The sequence below is a fragment of the Megalobrama amblycephala genome, linkage group LG12 (assembly GCF_018812025.1).
Source record: "Megalobrama amblycephala isolate DHTTF-2021 linkage group LG12, ASM1881202v1, whole genome shotgun sequence".
In the NCBI taxonomy this organism is placed as follows: Eukaryota; Metazoa; Chordata; class Actinopteri; order Cypriniformes; family Xenocyprididae; genus Megalobrama; species Megalobrama amblycephala.
The window spans coordinates 15,069,070-15,089,062 of NC_063055.1; the positions used below are offsets into that span (position 1 = coordinate 15,069,070).

Genomic DNA, 19,993 nt, shown 5'->3' on the forward strand with positions numbered 1-19,993 from the left:
TATTATTAATATTGCTATTACTATCACCTTCCTCATCCCCCATTTTCCAACTCTGGTTATGTCTGTTGTACTTCCCTACATGCTCCTTTATTCATCTATTTCCACTCCCACACACAGTTACACTTACAGTTACAAAAACAAATACACACACATACTCAAATGGTACTGGCTGTTATGTATGTAATATGTATGTTTTGTTGGTCTTTGTTTTTGTATTTTGCGTTTAATTTCTCATCTGTAAATTTTGTAATTGTCTTGCATAATAATAATAATAATAATAATAATAAAAAATAAAAAAAAATTCCAGGTTTCTCAGAAGCGGAAGTCAGAGTTGGGTAAACTTCTATAGTGGTGACTGGGAGATGACAGCAATATTTTTCTTTCTTAAATTGCTCCAATAGCAAAAGAAAAAAAATATATAGCATTTCCCAAAAGAGGAAAAAATATACAGACATTGATTACGTTGGTGAAAAAGGAGAAAGATGTCAAATTTGCCATTACTGCCTCAGCTGTTGTATTAGAAAGACCCTCGCAGCAGTGTTAATTCATTTCACTTATTGCCAAGGTCATATAACACAAAGTAATAAATGTGTATTAAATTTGTTAAAAATGAAAACTATGTTGATAACTGTGGAAATGTGTCATCATGGTTTGTGAAAAGGGTCCATGGAGTTATGATTGTTACGATTTCTTGATTGGTCTAGGGGAGAAGTGCAACAGCAAAATGGATGGTGGTGAATGAATGTGCAACAGCATGAAACCACCTCAATCTCCAGACCCAGAATTGTTTCACAACAACTCAAATAACCACATATTTCACAAATGAAAGCAGTTTTTATTTACAAAGTTATACAAAAGAAAAATAGGTGTATCAGATTCAGAATGGGCACTGCCCACACATCAAGTCTGGGGTTGCAGATGAGACCTCAAAGCTGTTGAACACGTAAAGCCACCACTAACACTGCTCTGATGGTAGCTGCAGCTTAAATACTCTCTTTCCCTTCCCATCATCCAATCACAAATGGATTATTGAAGTAAGGTGGTAACACTTGGTCTGTGGGGAGACAGAGACAGAGAGAGAGAGAGAAAGAGAAAAACACATGCAAAACATACTTGGGCACGACAACAAAACCCCTTACGGCTCTGGACATAACAATGACCATCAAAAATCTTATACAGAGATAAAAATAAATCCGGATTGTGAGCGCACCAGATGGTTTGCCAGGTAAAATACAAATATGTGCAAAATGTCATAGTTACCTGTGTCTGACATGAAAGCTATGCTAGTCATATTCCTATGAAATTTTAAATAAATAACACAGACACGTTTTGTTTTATTTACATTATGTTTTATTAATTTATTTGTTAGTAAATAGAAATGTAACCTTGTTGATTATAATTAAAGTTGCATTGTGTAATTTCTGGGCCACTACTGGTACCATAATGACACGTTTCTGACATTGTTCCTTTAAACAGACTGGTAAAAAGATAGAAATTAAATTTCACAGAAATTGACCTATGAATGGCTTGCTTATAATTTATTTAATAAATGGACAAATTTCTATAAATTGACTATAATTCTGTCAGATTAATTATTAATAACTTAATTATTAATTTAGTTACCCTGGAGGAAAAACTCAAGTTAAATCAAAGTGCGAAACTTGACAGTGGTATTCTTCATCTTCTCTTTGTAGACCTCATCAAACTGTTCATTTTGTGCCACAGTGAAGTGATTTTTCCAGTCTCCAACTTTACCTTTTGGAAAGAAAAGATTAAAGCAAGTTAAAGAACAGAATTCAGAGGGACTAAATGAGATGATTCAGTAGTTTATAAACCTTTTCGCATAAAGGGTGAGATCTTGAAATCCATGACTGGGAGTGTGGAATAGTTGGTCATCTTGTTCTGTTTCATGGCATCAAACTGAACCCCCTTTGTTATTTTCTCTCTCTCTTCTACTGAGGTGGACAAACCCAAGAAAGAACACAAACGTTCCACCTCATGTCCTGTGTCCTGAAAAAGACATGGAAAAATATACACTTTACACACATTTATCATACTGATTTTATGCTTGATAAAAATGTAACTTTATGAACTTACTTCAACCAAATCCTCATAGAACAAGTATAGCAGGTTAGAATAAGTCTGTTTTTTCTCCCACCATCCAATGACATGGTCGTACCAAGGACCAAACACATCTAGGAAGAAATGTCTGATGTTAAATCAAATTTCAAGTGACAAATTTATTGATTTATGTAGGGGTTGCACATAATAGCGAAACTGAAGCTTTTTTAAAAATTTAATTTATTTTCCCCAGATTTTAAAATGTTTTTTTTTTTTTAAGTTTGACATTGTAACTGACTTAAAATAGACATAAAGAAGTATTTTTCTTACTCTTTCCTTCCATAAATTTCTGTAAGAAGGTGTTCCAGTCTCCTGGTTCAGGCTGTGCCATGTTCATTCGATCAAAATGAAAATATGAAACTGCATTGTCTTTTGCATTCCGAGCTACATACACAATCTAGAATGAGTGAAGAAAATATAACATGAAACAGGACATTAAAATGAGAGTTTACTACACAAGTAACTTAAAGATTAGTATGTTGTAACAGGTATACTTTTGCATGAAGAAAACAAATGATGAAGAAAAATGGTTATATCAAAGATAAGTAAAACCACATTCAAAATGTAAAAAATAATGTTAACAAAACATGAGGTGCACTTTAAATATTTGGATTACTAGAAATAATCAGTACCAAATTTCTCTAAGTAAAGCAACAATTTAGACACAAAAATGTCTTTATATCACCCCCAACATTTTTGTTCTTTAAATAGTTCAAGTTGTAGGTTTTTTTTAACAAACAGTTTTAATAGCAATGTACCACAACTGCTAAACATTTTATTTCAATAAAACCCCATATATTCTACCTTTGAGTTCTGCTCCCAGAAGGACCTTGGCACAAGCTGAACAGGTAAATGAGTTTTGATGAGACGAGGAGACGTGGGCAGATTATCAGCCAGTTCTGTCCCTGAAAAAGTTAGTGAAAAATGTGGTTCTAAATTTAATGTGTCCTAGTGTCACTCAGCCAAGACATGATCTCATGTCACTACAAAATAGGGGCTACTGTATGTGAATACATACAGAAAAATTTGAAATTTGTATTTTAAAAACAAACAAACATTCCCTTAGTTCTTAACGTAGGATAGTGCAGGAATCGGCAACTCTGATGATGACGACGGTCAGTATTTTTTCTCTTATACCAAGCGGTCAGATTACTAATCTTGGAGGAGGGATTTTTTAATTATATTTTTAATTATATTTTTAAAATTGTAACTATGTAAAAAGCCCAAGATCTGTCCATAACAATGAAATGAAAAAGAAGAAAACAGTTATTACAATCAAAAGGGGGTGGGGGATTGCAAGGAAGTGTGTCACACTGATTCCAGATTTATCGTAATGCAGGTGTATGGTATTTTGTGCTTTGAGTGTGTTTGTGTAACAGGTACATTTTTAACAACGCAGACAAAATGCAATGCAGACAACGGACCAGTTACATTTGCTTAATTGGACAAGCTTAGGGTCATCATGTATCTGTTTTGCTGGGGCTCTTTAATGCAAGTTTATCATATTTTTATTGATTGTTTATTTGTGGTGTGACTTATATTCATGAAAATGATGGTTGAGGAGTGGATAGAAGTGCAAAAATTGATCATAAGCAAATGTCTTTAATGGAGAAGTTGAAGCAGTGTAAACCAGGTGCTATAGCATATACTGAGGTTGTTTGTGATCATATGCTTCGTAGATTACCAGTAGGCCTCAGTAAATTAATAGACTTGATGGCCAAGTCTGATGGCCAGCCAATTTGCATTAGAAGCTGCTTTCTTTGACATATAGCTTGGTATTTACAAACTACCCTTGACACCTCAACTACCTCTAGTGTATCTATTAGAGAACCAACAAGGCAGTTGCAAAACTAGAAATCCACAGCCACACGCTGGCAGGGAAAGCTGCTCTAGTGTGGATTCCTCTGTTACCATCAGTTAGTAGGACAATGTCCCACTCTAAGTGTTAAAGGTGTAGTAAGCGACTTCTGAGAAACCGATATTTGAAATTGACACCCAAACAAACACACCCCTATGCAAAAGAAACACACCCCTCCCTTCATTGTTCCAAACTACAAAATAACAAACACGCTATGCAACACAGGTAATGACTAACAACTGGCGCATCAGACAGCTAGCGCAAGTGGATAAATCAGTTGTGATACAACAACAGCATACAAAAGTATCTTGGGTCTGTGAAACACAGCAAAAACCAATGTCACTCATGTATCGAGCAGAAACAAAGCAACCTCTGTGTCCATTTCCAGGCCTTCCCACTTTCTAACATCTCTCCAGTGCTATAAAGCTTTTCCTAGCTCCTTGCCTGATTGTAACCCTTCTTTTTCCAATTATATTCCTCTGAACTTTTCCTCTTTAGTAATATCTCTTTCTACAGTCTTTCTACACGTGTCGCTTGCTCACTCTCTCTCGTCCTCTATCATGAATGTATATGCCCCCTCTTGCTGATTGCCTTCAAGTTTTGTCTGATTGGTCTGATCAACTTATATTTTTCATTAGCTCCTGCACCACTCAGCTAATTATACCCTTTTTTACATTTATTACAGACGCAACTCAACAGTTTTGGTTAAGTCATACACTGATGAGCCACAACAATTAAAACCACTGAGAGGTGAAGTGGATAACATTGATTATATCATTACAATGCAACCTGTTCAAGGAGAGGGATATATTACAAAGGGAGTGAACAATCAGTTCTTGAATTTCATGTGTTGAAAACATGAAAAATATGCAAGTGAAATTAACTGAGTGAGTGGGCCAAATAGTGATGGCTAGAAGGTCACAGCCTCTTTAAAATGGCAAATCTTGTGGGGTGTTCTTGGTATGCAGTTTTTAGTACCTACTAGGGCTGCCGATTTAAAATATTAAATGTCACAGATGTACAGTATATTTACTGAGTAATCCACAATTTTGAAGAGGGGGTCAAAATGACAGTTTTCACCTGAGATTTGGAGCCAATTTACAGGGGTGCAAAAATGCCTTTAGAAAGATTGCAGGATCATTATTTTATTTTTACACAGAGATTGGTAGGTCTATTAGTAAAATCTGTTGAGTTTAGCAGTCTTTGTTGCATTATATGCCAACGGTGGCAGTTCAAAAATGGCAAAAGGCTAGGGCTGTAACGATATGCGATATGAAACCGAAATCGCGATACGCAGGTCCACGAACCTGTATCGCGATGTGAGAAGGCAGAATCGCGACACACCCCTTCCAACTCCCAGAGTTATCCTTCCTGTCCAGATCCAATGCTACCACATTTTTAAATTACTATAAGTATTAGGGGTGTAACGATTTATCGTAGATGGTGTGTCTCAATCAGCTCAGTAAGTGTTTCGGGCACACATTGAATCTTGCAAGCAGGTTTAAACGTTTCTCATGTCAGTCTCTTGCATGGTCGCGTGAGAAAAGTCGTGGCTTTCTTTCACCGCAGTGCACAGGAACAGCTGTGCTCACAGAAAAGCAAAAGACGCTTGCGATGCTTTGCTTTAAGAAGTTCTGTGGGGCTGTTCACATATTGCGTCTTTTCCGCGTGCAAGTCAGTTATTATTTTCAAATGTAGCCGCGCGGCAGGCGCGCTCATAATGGGATCAACGCGGTCGCGACGCGCATGCAATTCTGAACTTCTCAGAATGCCGCAAGCGCACCGCAGGTCGTGTGACAAGAATCAACCGATCAGCTATGGCCTTTCCATAACAAAACATCAAAAGCTCAGCCGAACAGCTGATCATAGCTGTACATGGTGGTTTTTATATCTTATCTCCATCAATATATCTCGTAGTAAAACTAATGCAAGGGCTAGAAATCATTTATCCTTTGCAGTAACATCCTGATCCTCTTGGAGAGCTCAGTTCATGGTTGCATAGCAACGACCGACGCCAGGGGAGCGCAAGCGCTTTGGAAAGAAGAAGAAGCGGTGCGGCCGCGCCTTCCACGCGTTTTTAGATGCGATATGTGAACGGCCCCTATTCATAATTCTAAGTTCATGTTAAATTTAAATTTTTTTCAGTGACAGACAGCCCTATTCAACTGTTAATTTGAATACAGAAGGTTTTTATTAAAATTTTATATTTATTTATTTTATTGAAATGTGATCTTGTATGTACAACAAGGAAAATTATTGAAATTTGTTCATGTTTTTTTAATAAATCTTATTTGAATTTCAGTTTCATTTTGTTCAAAATATCGTGATACGTATCGTATCGTGAACTCCGTATCGAGATACGTACCGTATCGTGACCTGAGCGTATCGTTACACCCCTACAAAAGGCACTTGTGTTTTTTGCCTCAAGTTTGCATGCATCTTAATATCCTTTTAGATTCTGGTTCTTAATGAACTTTCCTTTAGATACATTTATTTTAAAGGCCCTCGATGGTTCAATCCAAGAGATATGGAGATCTTAATGTGACTCCATGAGTAAATTGGTAAATTGAACACATTTTTAATGGTCAAAAACAAAATGTGGGTCACTTTGCATACAGCTCATACTTTTTTCTTTTAAGGAGGAATATCTGAAGAACAAATAATTTTGAAACTAGAAATGTATCTGTTTTTCTATCAACACAATTGCATAGAACATATCTGAGTGTCGTAAATATTCCTTTTCCAAAGTTTGCATGCCTGTAACTCTAAAAGCCTTCAAGATTCTCATTATTAATAAACTTTCCATAAAAATCTTAATTTTCAAGGCCCTATATAGTTCAGTCCCATAGATATGGGGATCTCAAAGCACCTCCATGTTCAAATTGTTGAATCTTAACAATTTTCAGTGTTTGAAAACCAAATGTGGTTCACTTTGCACACAGCCGACAGTTATTGTGCTTTAAGATGAATGTCTGAAGAATAAATAATGTTTAAACTAGAAATGTAGTTTGTTTCCCTCTATCAAAAGAATTGCATAGAACATAACTCTGAGTACCAAAAATCCACTGAAAAGTGTTAAATTGAGGCACATTAACTTGCTCTCAAAAGTGTATTTGTAAGAATATTTGAATCAGTTTTAGGAATATTTGGAAGATGGGATTTTGTTCATTTTAACAGCTTCTGAAGCTACTGAGAATTCAAATATGCAATATCACAACTACACGTTACTGCATTGACATCCCTGCATTGTTCCCTGCATACTGCATTGTTCAGTCAATGAGATCGAACCATATAGGCCTTAAAAATGATGATTCCAAAAGAAAAGTTCCATAAGAACAAGAATCTAAAATGACATTAAGATATCTTTAAAACTTCTTGAATTAAAGACATGTAAACTTTGGAAATATGTTCCGAACTCAGAGAGGTGTGTTGTGTTCAATTGTTTTGATAGAGGGAAACAAGATACATTTCTAGTTTCAGTGTTATTTGTTCTTCAGACATTTTTTAAACACAATAACTATCAGCTGTTTAAAAAGTTTGAAAAATGGGTAAAATTCAACAATTTGTATATGGAGTCACATTGGGGTACCAATATCTATGGGACTGAACTATATAGGGCCTTAAAAAGGAAGATTCCAAAAGAAAAGCTTAAAAATGAGAATCTAGAAGGATATAAAAAAAAAGGGGGGGGGGGGGGTAATGCTATTTCATGTATTCTGACTTATTTACACTGTTAAAAAGTTGGATTCTCATGCTAAACATGGCCAAAGTTTCAAAACATGAGTTGGAATATTTCTGTGCCAAAAATACTCTTCCAAATCCTCATAAACTTCGTTTGAAACTGAAAGATGGAGCGGTCACAGCGATAATGATCCCGGAATGATTACGAGTCAGAACCGCAGGTGGTGAGTAAAACTGCTTCAAATGTCTGTATTGTTGGCAATGTGTGCCTAAGTGCATATAATGTCAACAACACGAACGTAGTGAATTCATAAATTCATTATTCATCATTCACTATACGCTATATTCATTATAGTGATCCAAAAGTTATCCAGGGATAATGTGATGGGGTATTGTGTGTGTTTAAATACATTTTTTAGCTGACCATTGAAAGCTTATTTAGATCCACTCACACGACATGCCTCCAGGGGCTCGACTGTTTTTGGAAAGACTCGGTAGAGTGTATGTATCTTTTATAAATATGATAAAACTAAAGACTTTTCGGAGATATGAATGATGCACTACTACTCTATAGGTACTCAAGATTAATATGAGATTGGCAGAAACTATGTGTGATACCCCCCTTTAAGATATCTTGAATACCTTTAGAGTTACAGGCATGCAAACTTTGGAAAAGGAATATTTATGGCACTCAGACAGGTATGTTCTATGCAATTTTGTTGATAGAAAAACACAAGAACATTCTAGTTTCAACATTAGATATTCCTCTTTAAATCATCAGATATTCCTCTTTAAATGAAAACAGTATCAGCTGTATACAAAGTGACCCACATTTTGTTTTTGACCACTCAAAATGTGCACAATTGACCAATTTACTCATGGAGCTGCATTAAGATCTCCATATCTCTTGGATTGAACCATCGAGGGCCTTAAAAATTAAGATACCAAAAGAAAGTTTGTTAAGAACCAGAATCTAAAAGGATATTAAGATATCTTTACTACTTCTTTAGTTACAGGCATGCAAACTTGAGGCAAAAAACACAATTAGTGCTTTTTGCCATTTTTGAACTGTCATTGTTGGCATATAATGAAACAAAGATGGTAAAGTTAACAGATTTTACTAATAGACCTAACAATCTCTGTGTAAAATTAAAATAATGGTGCTGTCATCTTTATAAAGTCATTTTTACACCCCTGTAATTTGGCAAATACAAAATAGTGGATTACTCTGTAAAAATACATCTGTGACAATTAACATTTTGGCTTTCATAACTATTTATGTTTGTCTGTGTATAAAAAAAAAAAAAATTAACAAAATTAAAAATTTGAGCCAGCAACTCAAGCCTCTAGTTGAGTTGACATGGAAAAACCAAGTAAGGTTGGGCGATATGGCAAAAAAATAAAATATTGATTTTTTTTATTTTTATTTTTTCAGAACGATTGACTTTTTTTTTTTCACGATTTATTTATTTATTTTAACTATTCAACTTAAAATGTATCTACAATATGATACAAGTAACATTCTCTTTATTAGTCATCTGGTTAAAAAAAATTCTATTCCAAGTGCACCACACCTGAAGTGATCAACATGGTGTAAATGTAAAACAAATGACTTATTTATTAATTCTTTGTAGAAAATACGCATGAAATATGAAGGCAAATGTTATCTTAAACATATCCTATATACTCAGAAATCATATAAAATAAGAAAAATGCTACATATTTCTGAGCCAAAAAGCAATATCAATAAATAACACCAGTAACAGGTTATTATTAACAGCAAATGCTTTGTAAAAACAGAAAATAACAGCATCTTTCAGCCTGTCACCATCATGCAAACATGAAATATCAAACATACAGTAGTAGTTCTTTATAGGTTTTTGCATTCCATTGCGCTATTTTTCCTACTGTTCTTATGTTTGGCGGACGTTTGGTTGACGCAACTCATGCCTCATGTCTTTTGCAGCGTGAAATGGCATTCTAAGAATGCAGTGGTCAAGTCAAAAAAAAGTTCTACTAAAAAAAGTTAATTTTTAAAATTGTACTCACTGGGAAATTGAGCTGAAAAAAAAAAAAGAACGAAATGAAACGTACTCGGTTACTAACGTAACCTCGGTTCCCTGAGATACGGAACGAGTACTGCGTATGGGGAAAGGTCTCCCTTTTTCCCCGCTGCTGAAGCCTTTTTCAATAACGCAGTGTAACTGCATCGTCATTGGTTCACTCATAGACAAGTTGTTGAACCAATGACGGCGCGGCATAGCTGCGCGACCTATGGCGACCAAGCGCGCGAATATTCCCGCCGAAATGGGCGGGGTTAGGGGCTATATAAGCAGGCGTTTCGCCATAGGATTTCAGTGTAATCGACTGAAGCGACGACCCTGAAGCCGCAGCCTCGTGGCATGGCAAGTGACGCAGTACTCGTTCCGTATCTCAGGGAACCGAGGTTACGTTAGTAACCGAGTACGTTCCCTTTCGATACTTCACTTGTACTGCGTATGGGGAACGAATTCAACCACGCCGTGCCACGGCTGGGAACGATACAGCCTGATATTGGACACATGGGAGTGGGTCCAAAAGACAAGCGAGAAGGCAAAGCCTTAATCGAACCCTAGTTACACTTAAGGAAATAATTCCTGGGGTTGTGTGAAGCGGAACTCGCCAGAGGCCGCTTAATCACACTGAAAGAACCCGAGCTTGCAAGGTCGGGACATCGAGATGATAGAATCTGACAAAAGTGGACGGCGAAGACCAGCCGGCCGCCTCACAGATGTCTTGAATGGAAACTCCGTTGGACCAAGCCCACGAGGAAGCCATTCCTCTAGTGGAGTGGGCCCTGACTCCTATGGGGCAGTCTGCACCCAGTGAGGAGTAGCACAGGTTAATAGCGTCCACTATCCAACGGGAAAGGCGCTGTTTTGAGACCGGAGACCCTTTGGTGCGGCCACCAAAACAAACAAAGAGCTGATCCGACTGCCTGAAAGGCTGCGATCGCTCCACATAGGTCCTCAATGCCCTGACTGGGCAGAGTAGCTCTAGCTCTCGTTCATCCGCCGAGGGAGGAAGAGCAGAAAGCGAGATGACCTGAGCTCTAAACGGGGTTGAGAGCACCTTAGGAACGTAGCCATGCCTAGGTTTCAGAACGACCTTCGAGTCTCCAGGCCCAAATTCAAGGCATGCAGGGCTCACAGAGAGGGCCTGCAAATCGCCAACGCGCTTAACCGATGCCAGTGCTAACAGCAGAGCGGTTTTTAGCGTTAGGGGCCTGAGATCGGCTGAACCCATTGGCTCAAAGGGGGCTCCCTTTAAGGCCCTGAGGACCAACGAGAGGTCCCAAGTGGGAACGGTGAGGGGGCGAGGAGGATTCAATCGCCTAGCACCCCTCAGGAAACGGATTATAAGGCCGTTACGTCCCACTGATTGACCAGCAATGGGAGCATGGAACGCCGCAATGGCTGCTACGTAGACCTTAAGAGTAGAAGGGGTGCGCCCCATTTCCAAGCGTTCTTGGAGGAAAGACAGTATGAAGGATACGTCACTCTCCACAGGGTCTATGTTGCGTGAGGAACACCAATCAACAAAGACAGACCATTTCTGGTCATAGAGGCGTCTCGTGGACGGGGCTCTAGCCTGAGAAATGGTATTTAGGACGTCCCCAGGGAGGCTGGTCGGCTCCCATCGAGGGACCAGAGGTGCAGAGCCCAAAGCTCCGGCTGTGGGTGCCAGATCGTTCTGTTTGCCTGAGAGAGGAGGTCCCGTCTCAGGGGAATCGGCCACGGGGCTCTCAGGGAGAGCTTGAACAGCTCCGAGGACCAAACTTGGTTCCTCCAGAGCGGGGCCACCAGAAGGACTCTGTGTTGGTCTTCTCTGATGCGCCTGATGACCTGAGGGATCAGTGCGATCAGAGGGAAGGCGTAAAGGAGCGTTCTGGGCCATGTATGGGCCAGAGCATCGACTTCCTTCGAGAAAAATGTTGGGCAATGAGAGTTGTCTTCTGAGGCGAAGAGGTCTATCTCTGCCCTCCCGAAGAACTCCCAAATCTTGAGGACCACTTGGGGGTGGAGCATCCACTCGTCGGAGGGGATGTTGCTCCGTGACAACATGTCTGCGCCCAGATTGTTCCTGCCAGGAACATGAGTCGCTCTGAGCGACTGAAGCCTCGGAAGAGCCCATTCCAGAAGACGTTTCGCCAGAGCGCATAAGCGGCTGGACGAGAGACCGCCCTGGTGGTTTAAATATGACACCACTGTCATACTGTCCGATCGGACTAGAACATGACGTCCTGTCAAGTGAGCCTGAAAAGACTGAAGGGCCTTCATCACTGCTAGCATCTCTAGACAGTTGATGTGTAGACGGCTTTCCTCGTGACTCCACGAGCCGAAGGCCGGTCTGCCCTCGCACACAGCGCCCCAACCCGAGTTGGAAGCGTCCGTTGAGAGCACCGTCCTTCGTGAGACCGCCTGTAAGGGTACTCCGCGCTTGAACCACATAGGGTCCATCCAAGGTTTCAGGGCTAGAAGACAGGCCTGATTGACTTTGAGACATAAGCGGCCGTGCCGCCAGGCGCTGGGAGGAACCCGGAACTTCAACCAGTACTGAAGAGGCCGCATCCGAAGAAGGCCGAGCTGCAGCACCGGGGAGGCGGAAGCCATCAGCCCTAGTAGCCTCTGGAAAAACTTCAGAGGGAGACAGGCTTTGTTCTTGATTGAGGCCGTGAGCTGCTGAATCGTTAGAGCGCGCTCCGGCGAGACTACTGCCGTCATGCGGACTGAGTCGAAAACTGCCCCTAGAAACGAGATTCGCTGGGTGGGGCACAGCGAGCTCTTGGCTAAGTTGACCCTGAGACCCAGACATTGTAAATGGCTGAGGAGCACGGATCTGTGGTGTTCCAGCTCGGCTCGCGAACGGGCTAGAATGAGCCAGTCGTCGAGATAATTCAGGACCCGGATTCCCATTTGCCTCAGAGGGGAAAGCGCCGCGTCCATGCACTTGGTGAAAGTGCGAGGAGCCAGAGACAGCCCGAAGGGCAGGACCGTATATTGGTACGCCACTCTCTCGTATGCGAATCTCAAGAATCGTCTGTGACGGGGGGCTATCTGGATGTGAAAATACGCATCCTTCAGGTCCAGCGAGCAGAACCAGTCCTCGGGGCAAATGTGCGCGAGGATCTGTTTCAGCGTCAGCATTTAGAACTTCCGTCTCATGAGGGAGTGATTCAAAAGTCTGAGGTCTAGAATGGGTCTGAGACCACCATCCTTCTTGGGGACCAGAAAGTAGCAGCTGTAAAAGCCTGACTCGCTCTCTGTCGGGGAAACTATTTCCACAGCTCCCTTTCTTAGCAACGTCATAACTTCGGCTCGGAGGACATGAGCGTCGTCCGGATTGACCGAGGTTTGAAGCACCCTGCCGAAGCGAGGGGGCCGTCGTGCAAACTGGAGCGAGTAGCCCTGGGTTACGATCCCCATAACCCATTCTGACACATCGGGGATGGCCTGCCAGGCCTCGGCCCGAGTGGCAAGGGGTTGAATGATATCGGGTGACAGACCGCCGTTGAGGGGGTCGTACACCGAGAGGGGTGGAAGAGGAAATTTGCTCTTTTTTAGATGAGGTGAAATATTGTTCGGCGTGAAATATTGTTCGCCGTGAAAACGGCGTTTGGAGTGGGCGCAACAGGTGCCATGGAACGCCCGATGGCCTGGGCCGTAGCCTTCGTGGCTCGCAGGGCAAGGTCGGTGGCGCTGCGAAGGTCCTTGAAAGCCGGCGCGTCAATTCCAGACTCGTCCAGCGAGCGGAGGAGTTTGGCCTGGAAGACCTGAAATATGGCCATTGTATGGAGCGCGGAGGCAGCCTGGCCCGCCGAGGTGTAAGCCCGTCCAGCCAAAGTAGAGGTGGTCCGACAGGGCTTGGAAGGAAGGGCCCTCTTGGTCTTCCATCCCACAGCCGCGGGAGGGCAGAGGTGAGCAGCCACCGCTTCGTCTAGGGGTGGCAGGTGCTCGTATCCCTTCTCTTCGGCGCCGTCGACGGCGGTGAGGGCGGAGCAGTGCGTTGTGTGAAGGCGGGCGGAATACGGAGCGCGCCACGACTTCGTGAGCTCCTCGTGGACCTCAGGAAAAAAGGGCGCTGAGCGCTGGCGAGGTGCTTGGCGGCGGCCTGGCAGGAACCACTCGTCCAGGCGGCCGCGAGATGGCTCCTCTGGAGGGGCCCACTTGAGGTCCAGCTCTTCCACGGCTCTGGACAGGATGCGGAAAAGCTCGGCATCCATGCCCTGGCCGTGCTCAATGGGCTCCAAGGGAGGCGGGGGAGCGGGGTCATCCGGCTCGCCAGCCCATCCTTCCGCTTCGGAAGCCGCAAGTGACATGGAGTCATCCTGCTCGTCGTCTGTTCCTCCGAATGAGACGAGGTCACTTGCTTCGGCAGAGGGACGCTGCTCAGGGCGAGAGAACAGGACGGGAGAGAGTTCCCTCGGAGGAGAAGGCGAGGCACGCGGGGGCTGGGCCGGCGTGAGCTCGCCTAACTCCGGGCGCTGAGTCGCTCTACCCCGCTGTCTCTTCCTGGCCGGTCCGCGGGAGGAAGGAGACGGGAGGGCGCGAGCGGCGAGATCGCCCTCCGTGAAGAAGGCGACCCGCGAGCGCAGGGAACTGAGACTCATGCACTCGCAGTGCGGGCATGAGTCTCCAGCAAGCGCGCCGTCCGCATGGGGCTTGCCCAGGCAGGCGACACACTCGCTGTGACCGTCGCTATCGTGCAGGGGGGCCCTGCACGTAGCACATGAGTGACGGGGCATCGTGAGACGCCAGTGCCGTGAAAATGGCAGTTGGGTGGCTCTTTGTAGAGTGGCGAGGGCCGCGGAAGCTCTTAGAAGCGGTGAAAACCACTGAAATCGCTCTTTTAGAGCAGCGTTAAGCCGCGGGTGAAGCTCTCAGGTGGCGCGCCGGATGGCGGCAGGGGACGCACAGGAAGCGGCCGGGAGCGGGAAGCGGGAGGCGGCGGCTCGACGACGGCGCAGAAGCTGCAGTCAGTGAGGGCGCCGGCGCTGTCCTCAACCGGGCGGAGATCAGCGAAGAGAAGTAGAGGTCGTCGCTGAAGGAGAAAACACTGAAATCCTATGGCGAAACGCCTGCTTATATAGCCCCTAACCCCGCCCATTTCGGCGGGAATATTCGCGCGCTTTGTCGCCATAGGTCGCGCAGCTATGCCGCGCCGTCATTGGTTCAACAACTTGTCTATGAGTGAACCAATGACGATGCAGTTACACTGCGTTATTGAAAAAGGCTTCAGCAGCGGGGAAAAAGGGAGACCTTTCCCCATACGCAGTACGAGTGAAGTATCGAAAGGGAACTGAAATTCAGTGAACCCTCGTTATAGTGTGATCTCTGACCTGATGGTATAATATGAAAACATGACTCCAGGAATGGCACTCTCATATGGATAGGCTGGGAAGTCTGGCGCTCTGGATCTCCCTTACCAAAATACAGGAGGTCTAGAATATAAGAAACCCAGGTGGTACCTAGAAGAAGAATGGAGAGTAGAATCCTGCTTTATTTTGTGTTTGAAATCTTAGGTAATATGTACTACATCTAATGTTTTTATTAACAAATTAAAATATATTAATAAAAGCTGGATGATTTGAGGTGCTAAATGGCATGCAAATCATTTTAAAACATTGTATGGTGGAGAAAATGCTATATTACTGTTACTACCAATAAAGCTCTTTCTGATTATGCTATGTTAGACACTTAGTATAGTCTGATTTACTTTTTGGGTATAAAATGTTACTCACGGTAAATCAAGAAAACAATAAGACTAACCGTGTTCAGCTATATAACAAATTATAGTTTTCTGTCAACAAAAGTATCCAAACAGTTGCTCACCTGTCTAATAAAACATCATATATTAAAGTGACTATGATTTCACTAAATCAACCCTCCCTTCCTCTCACAGTGGGCAGGGTGGCCTGCATACCCTGATTACCCTGAAACCAAACTTCCACAATTTTGTGATGTCAGATGAAGACATTTACATCAGCAGCATTTATTCAGTATTCATAAACTTGTCAGTCAAGTTACCATAAAGAGAGCAGTAGAAATACTATTATTACTAAACACCAGAAGAGCTCTAGTAATCCATTCCGGGTGTTCCCCTGCCTTTGGACTGAAATGCTGGGATAGGCTCCAGTATCCCTGCAAAACCTAAATTAGATACGCAAATTGGAGAATGAATGAACTGACCAGAAGTGGTGTAAAATTTAGTGAAGTTTTGCAAAATGTGTAGCTTGTGTATGAATACTTCAAGTACAGCAACAATAGCCCATTTTAAGGGAGACTGGGGATGGAAGTAACACTTTTTGTTTGAGCATCACTAACTCAGTGGTTGTTTGAGCTAGATCTCTAGCTGAGGATAGATGTACCAATGAGAGGTAATTTGCACAGCATCTAATTTATGCATGAACTTTATTAAAGAACAAAGAATCAATTTTGAATAAAGTGAACAATTTAAAGTGACAAAAAACATTATATTGTGTTTCTTTAAGGACTTTTTAGCACAAAAGCAACTGCTGTGTATGTTTGTGTGATTGTTCGTGTGTGTACTGTATTCCTGTTACAACAGGGTTCAGTTACTAGCAAATTGCCATCCACCTATTTTTATATGAATTTTGGGATATCACATAAAACAAAACGCTTGATGGAAATGCAAAGACGCATATAAATTGTAAAAACATGCACATGCTCACAAACACAAACTTATGTGCTCAATTGAGGCAGATAATGTTTTTACCTGATAAGACATGCACATAAACTATGATGTAAACACATTTACCACAAATCCTTTGATGTGCAACAAAAAATTCACATGACTTTGTCTTAACAGGGGATGTGATTGATAACTGGACTTATTGAAATCATCATAAGGAGTTGATTGTAACATTTTTAATGAACTGTTACAACTATCCCCACCCAAAGCAGCCAAACAAAGCTAACTGTTTTAGCATGTGGGTTTGAAGTTAGCATGAATGCAAAGCATCACATTAAACTAGAGAAACAGCTACTTTAGATTATTTAAATCAAATAACTGCATCTGCAATACAGTGATTGTTTGGCAAAAATAATCGTGATTTTTATTTATTTGTCATAAAATCTACAGTGCTGCTCACAGTCACATGCCACTTCTGTGAGCTCAAAAAGGTGATGGGAGTGTATGATATTGATGACATCACCACAGCTCTTACTGACTTGTCAACCTGAAAAATCCACTGAACTATATGAGATATACACTATAATGTTTAAATGTTTGGGGTCGGCAAGTTTTTTTTATGCTTTTGAAAGAAGTCCCTTATTCTCTTCATGGCTGCATTTATTTAATCAAAATACAGTAAAAACAGTTCTACATTGAAATTGTTACGGTTCTGGTATCTTAGAAAACTCACGACGAAGGTAATAGCAGAAAACACAGTCTTTAACCCAACAGGAGAGCATAACGGGTTACACCAGTAACATCTTACATTATACAATGACTGACAAAGAACACAGAACAGGCAGGAACTTAAATACACAGATAATGACTACTAAACGGGAACAGCTGACGAGACTTAATTAGAAACCATAATGACTAATGAGGACTAATGCAGACAAGACAGAACAGAGGTAAACAGAACATACACGTGACATTACGCCCCCCCCCCCCCCCTCGGAAAGGCGTGTCCTCGCACCGTAACAAAGTCTATAAAGAAGAGATAGGGCAGAGGCTTCGGTGGAGGGCGTGGAGCTGTTGACAGACAGCAACCTGGAGGAGTAGACCACGGGCACCATGGTGAAGTTGACGGTGGGAGGAGCCAGGGTGAGATCCTGACTGCAGAGGCGGACGAAACCCTGGAACCAATCAGCGGTGACGGAACCATGGTGAGTGAAGACGCCGGCGGAACATAGCGGCTGATGGACCTAGGCAACATCGCAGGCCTGGAAGCCTGGCGCTGAGCTGCTGGCTCGCGGGACCGAGGCGATGACGGGGACTCGGATGACTGGGGTGACGATGGGGCGAGCGAGCATGATGGGGAGGTCGGAGGAAGGGAGGAGCCCGATGACGCTGTAGGGGTGCAGGGTTCCGGCGCAGCTGGAATCCTGGAAGTCCGTAGCGGAAGCTGGGCGTCGACCGCCGGAGGCCGACCTGGAGTGACGAGTGAGCCCAGCGGAGCATCCAGACAGACGGGCCACGGCAATGTTGAGGGAGCGGTGAGCCTAAGCGATGGTGACGGGCTGACGGGTCGAGATGGAGATGTGGGCCTGGAGGCTCCCCTGGAGGCGGGGACTCGGTCTCAAGCCAAGCTGATGGAGGTGATGCCCGAGGTGAAGAGGATGACCGCATAGTGTGAGCAGCGGGGACAGAGCCGAGGAGCTTGACGACACCCGTGGTACCAACAGATCCTGGGGACTGGCCGTGACCAGTGATGGAGACGGGATCAGGAAGTCAGGCAGGGAAACGGACAGAAGATCTCCGGACGGGACCGGAGCATCCAGATAACCGGACGGGACCGGCAAAGACGAGGAGGATTCGGGGGTGGGGACTTGGGTGGGAATTGGATCCGCAGACCACAGATCAATCAGGTCTAGATCTGCTTCTGGCTCTGCGATGGACTGACCCGCTTGCATTAATGGGTTACACCAGTAACATCTTACATTATACAATGACTGTCAAAGAACACAGAACAGGCAGGAACTTAAATACACAGATAATGACTACTAAACGGGAACAGCTGACGAGACTTAATTAGAAACCATAATGACTAATGAGGACTAATGCAGACAAGACAGAACAGAGGTAAACAGAACATACACATGACAGAAATATTGTTACAATTTTAAAAAGCTGTTTTCTATTTTAATATATTTAAAAATATAATTTATTCCTGTGATGGCAATGCTGAATTTTCAGCATCATTACTCCAGTCTTCAGTATAACATGATCCTTCAGAAATCATTCTAATATGCTAACATGCTGATTTGCTTATATTTATCTTATATGGTAGTTTATATAAGATCAGTGGTCACATCACATGCTGGCTAAATTATCCTCACCTGCTTTGGGGTAAGTGGCGATCAGAACGTCATCAGGTCTTGCTTGAAAGTTTTTCACCTTTTCCCAGTTGTCAGTGAAGTAGTGGACCATAGAAATACCCTCAAAATCAAACAGTTCAGGCCGACTGGGTAGTTTCATCTAAAGTGTTAAAAAGTCTCAGGTTACTATTGCTGTGGTTTCACTGCATTAATTCCTGCATTGGAATAACCATTTTATTTCAGGTTATTTAGTTAAGCAATAGGTGCAACAATACAGTCCCGGAAAAAAATTTAAAATTCAAAACATACATAAATAAATGTATTTTTAAATACAGCATTTACAGACCCTTACAGACCCTTTATGAGCTCTGATGGTATATGGCTTTTGATTTATTAATGTGATTTTCTTCAAAATATTTAAAATATGTATTTACTCACTGAGGACGAATCAGGGGTTTCCATTATGGTGAAAAGGTGCTCCTTTTGTTCTTCTCTTCTGCTCTGCTCAAATGTTTCTTGAAGATATTCTGCGTTAAACTACATTCTGTGCTGTCATGCAATGCTTCTATCTACAAATCACAGCTTATCTTGTCCTTCCACCCTCGTCCCCCTCCCCCGCCCCGTACTTTGCACTCAACATGAACCAACCGGTTATTCAAGTTCAGAAATTCTACACTCAATACACTTTCCATAATGATAATCACAGATGTAGTTTCTCGTATACTCTCTATTCTCTCTCTCTCTCTTCCCTCTTTGTTCACTTCCCAGTGCTAGTGGGGCCCCTCAGGTACTGGCTTTGGGTTGTAACAGGAATTTAGTGTTGATCTCAGAGGAGCAGTGTGTTTTTCTTTGTGCACTGGAGGAAGTAAAAAGGCCCTTCCCCCAGTGTTTTTTTTTATTCTGTAATGCTGAAACACCCTAAACTTGAGGAATGCATTTCACTATCACTTTGTACCCAGCAGTAGGTGTTCAGAGTTCTCTGTTGTTCCTGATAGAAATGATTTGTACATTACTTTTTTATTTGTACATTTTCAATGTCAGTAAACCAATCAAAATATTACAATATTATTTGATAGTGTCACCATTATGTTCTGTTAGTTTCTGTCGTCATGGACCTTCAGTTCGTTTTTATTCATCATGTGTTCTGGGTTTCCATCATTATTAGTTCATATGTGTCAGCTGTGTCCTATTAATCATCCTTGTTTGTATTCACTACTTAAGTTGTTTCTTTCCTGCATTCCTTGTCCGATCTATGTTACAGTTAGTGTATGCTGCCCTGCAAGTT

The 19,993-nt window shown here is 42.5% G+C and overlaps 1 protein-coding gene across 2 annotated transcripts; it reads right to left on the reverse strand.

The window, feature by feature from the left end:
• Nucleotides 1-1,332: 1,332 nt before the first annotated feature.
• LOC125279416 (cytosolic sulfotransferase 3) lies at nt 1,333-19,354 on the reverse strand. Of its 2 annotated transcripts, XM_048209081.1 has the most exons (8): nt 19,147-19,338; nt 18,730-18,868; nt 15,039-15,167; nt 2,926-3,026; nt 2,392-2,518; nt 2,098-2,195; nt 1,836-2,010; nt 1,333-1,755 (listed from the first exon to the last, which is right to left on the reverse strand). In XM_048209081.1, the coding sequence occupies exons 1-8, from the start codon at nt 19,168-19,170 to the stop codon at nt 1,643-1,645; spliced, it is 906 nt and encodes a 301-aa protein (XP_048065038.1). In that variant the 5' UTR covers nt 19,171-19,338; the 3' UTR covers nt 1,333-1,642. The 2 variants fall into 2 exon arrangements, with proteins under 2 accessions (XP_048065038.1, XP_048065039.1); XM_048209082.1 differs by lacking the exon at nt 15,039-15,167 and having other exon boundaries at nt 19,147-19,354.
• Between the last annotated feature and the right edge of the window lie 639 nt (nt 19,355-19,993).